This window comes from Malania oleifera, chromosome 6 (assembly GCF_029873635.1).
Source record: "Malania oleifera isolate guangnan ecotype guangnan chromosome 6, ASM2987363v1, whole genome shotgun sequence".
Taxonomy (NCBI): Eukaryota; Viridiplantae; Streptophyta; class Magnoliopsida; order Santalales; family Ximeniaceae; genus Malania; species Malania oleifera.
In genome coordinates this window covers 16728837-16731715 of record NC_080422.1, presented here as the reverse complement: position 1 = coordinate 16731715, position 2879 = coordinate 16728837, and the positions used below count along the sequence as shown (strand labels likewise).

Here is a 2879-nt window from a genome sequence, read left to right as displayed (position 1 = left end):
TTAACGTGCAGATCAAGTTTGCGTGTCGTGCACCAATATATTGTAAAAAAGAAAAATAAATAAATAAAGCCAAAACTCATAATTATCACAGCTTAAACTATAGATTTAATACTTATATGGTCAAGCAAGTAGGTGGCACGGAATTAATGAGAATTATCATGCACATGGGTGAATAACAAAAATGATATAAGCATAAATATGAGTTTGTTCCTGAAGACTTAATTACAAATGATGCTTGTTCGAACTCGGTAAGAAATATTAATTTTAAAAAATAACAATATACTCAAAAATAAAATAAAAAAAGAATTGAATTAATTATTTAAAATTAGAACAGTATTAATTGCACCGACAACAATTTGCTTCATCATTAATTATAAAAGTAGGTAATTACAAGGAGCTAGACAAGTCAAGTCTGCCTTATTTTCCTCTTAATACATGATTTCTATTAGATCAAAACTCCCCTAGCTAGCTACCAAAGCAAATAACATACACGGGGAAATTAAAGGAATAATAGCTAGAAGAACTGAAACGTTCGATCCTCACAGATAATCTTATATATATGCAATACTAATATTATATAAGACCCTAAATCTGTACATGCATGCATGCAACACATATGTGGATCCTCGTTACTTCCAAGATGCCAACTTAATTTAGGACTCTCTCTCTCTCTCTCTCTCTCTCTCTTCTAACATCCTGCGCTTGTGCATTTTGGAGGTGTCCCCGGAGCTGCATTAACTCAAAAATAAAGCAAAAACAAAATCAATATAACATATACATATATATATATATATATAATTAAATATAGTTAAATATTTTTTTCATGTAATTAAAAATTGAAATGGGAAAAAGAAGAAAGGAAATTTATAAGCTATAAAACTATTAATACCTAAGCCAATTGCCTCAGAGCTTTTCCTCAACCTCAGCCGCTTGCACGATTCAACAAACATTCTGGTGCAAGAGAAAAAAAGAAGGGAAGTTGATAGTAAATAATTTTTTTTAAAGCAGAAGCAAGATTCATGTTTTTTTTTTTAAAGAATAATTAAGACAAATTAATTACTCCTTATGTAGTTAAGGGAAAATTTTCAAGAGCAATTGATCACCATGGGAATCAAAGAACTTACTTCCATGGAACATCTCCGACCAACATCCAATCCCCTTCTCTGTCCTCATACGTAGCCACATACTCCACTCCGTTCACATCGTCCACAAGCTTTCTCTCATTCACATAATCACCTGTACGTAATAATTCATTGACACGCAAAACAATTCATAAATCTCCCTTGCACTATTGTGAATAATCAGAGAGAGAGAGAGAGAGAGAGAGATGAAGAAACAAAACAAATACGTACGAATGGTGAAACAGGAAAATAGATCAGCAAGAGCTCGGAGAAGCTGGGAGTAGCCGGCGCACATCTCCAAATCGATTTTTCTCAGATATGGAGCTCCGTCCACCGCTACCTTCACGTATTTGCAACCACTCATCATCTTCATCCCAATGTTCTTCCTGTTTCCCCTCACCGGCGGCCACCCCACCACCTGCGCCCTTCACAATACACAGCGCCATGTTGAAAATCAATCAATATCACAAAGAAATACTGTATTATGTTATTGTTAATCGTAGGGTTTTATTTGAATTAAGAATATTCCTGCTGTATATGTACGCATTTTTGAAATCTTACTTCGCTTCGGGTGCTTTTGCTGCATCGGAGATCCCATTTTCAGGCCGATCACCGGCACCATCCTTTTCCGAGCATATGTTCTTCGAGCTAACCATATTCAGATCAACGGTCTCCGAATACCCGCGCTTTAAACCGGCCGGTATGGCTCCGGTCTTCGTCGGTCCACGGAACGGGCCTCCCGGCAAGCCCAATGTCAGCTCCGTTTCCAGCCTAAAATCCCGGTTCTCCGTGTCCGATTCCGGCGACCCTTTTCCCATCTCCAGCGACATCTTTTCTTTTCTGTAGTTCGTATAAAGCTCAATTGCTCAAACCCTGGTCTTCCTTCTTGGATTGAAGTTGACGATGTGTCGGTTTAATCTGTTTATGCAAATTGAAGTTGCGTGACAGAGCGCGCGTTTGGTAGAATATATAAATTGAGAATAAGGCAGGCAGGCGTTAATGATCCAATCCCAGTTCGACACATGTCCCAAAACGAGTGGCTGAGAGTCATCCATGTCTGTGACAGCCGGTTACGAGGAAGCGTGTGTCTGTGATTTAGTTGTCGAAGGTTCGGGCCTCGTTCGTTGGGCCCACCTGTATATTATCATTAATGCTAAAGTTAATCTTCTCATTTTTTAAATTGGGAGGTGATTGTGTGTGATACGCATACAAATTACTATGAACCCTACTTGACTGCTAGTTAATGAAAAAAAATGATTTAGATGTTGAATTTCGAGTTAAGCCGGTTGAATTAAGTTGACGCAGTAAAATGCTCAAATATGACTTGGATCGAAAATATTGAATCTAAAATTATTTAACTCCATTAATTTCAAAATTGTTTAACTCAAAATCGACTCAATTTTAGCTTCACAAAATAAGCTCAATTCATTTGCACTCCTATCCTCAAAGCATGTATTTTTTATCAATAACATCACTTCAACTAATAATTAACATGATAGGTATAGCTTACGTGGCGGGATTTTACTGGATAGAATACCTTCTTCTTTTTTTCAGTTCATAAACATAAAAGAAAACACATTGATTTTGTCAAAAATTTAAATTAATTGTTTGGTACAAAATTTACTTTAAATTAATAATATTTAATTTATTGCTTAGAATAAGTGAATATATAAATGATTTGTGTAATTTACGTTTTGTTTTAGGTTGCTTTTATTAGACTAATAGAGATAGCAAAAATCATGGTATCAGCTTTAGTTA

The 2879-nt window shown here is 35.8% G+C and overlaps 1 protein-coding gene across 2 annotated transcripts; it reads right to left on the bottom strand.

The window, feature by feature from the left end:
• Positions 1-340: 340 nt before the first annotated feature.
• On the bottom strand, positions 341-2093 carry LOC131157775 (auxin-responsive protein IAA1). Of its 2 annotated transcripts, XM_058112163.1 has the most exons (5): positions 1683-2093; positions 1353-1546; positions 1125-1236; positions 890-951; positions 341-729 (listed from the first exon to the last, which is right to left on the bottom strand). In XM_058112163.1, the coding sequence occupies exons 1-5, from the start codon at positions 1949-1951 to the stop codon at positions 689-691; spliced, it is 678 nt and encodes a 225-aa protein (XP_057968146.1). In that variant the 5' UTR covers positions 1952-2093; the 3' UTR covers positions 341-688. The 2 variants fall into 2 exon arrangements, with proteins under 2 accessions (XP_057968146.1, XP_057968145.1); XM_058112162.1 differs by having other exon boundaries at positions 341-951; positions 1683-2074.
• Between the last annotated feature and the right edge of the window lie 786 nt (positions 2094-2879).

Bases quoted from the DNA above. Each gene is read 5' to 3' on its own strand.
- LOC131157775 (XM_058112162.1), bottom strand. From the start codon at position 1,951: ATGTCGCTGGAGATGGGAAAAGGGTCGCCGGAATCGGACACGGAGAAC. The intron at 1,547-1,682 runs GTAAGATTTCAA...TGTATTGTGAAG, and splicing joins GCAAAAGCACCCGAAGCGAA to GGCGCAGGTGGTGGGGTGGC. The intron at 952-1,124 runs GTAAGTTCTTTG...CTCTTGCACCAG, and splicing joins GTCGGAGATGTTCCATGGAA to AATGTTTGTTGAATCGTGCA.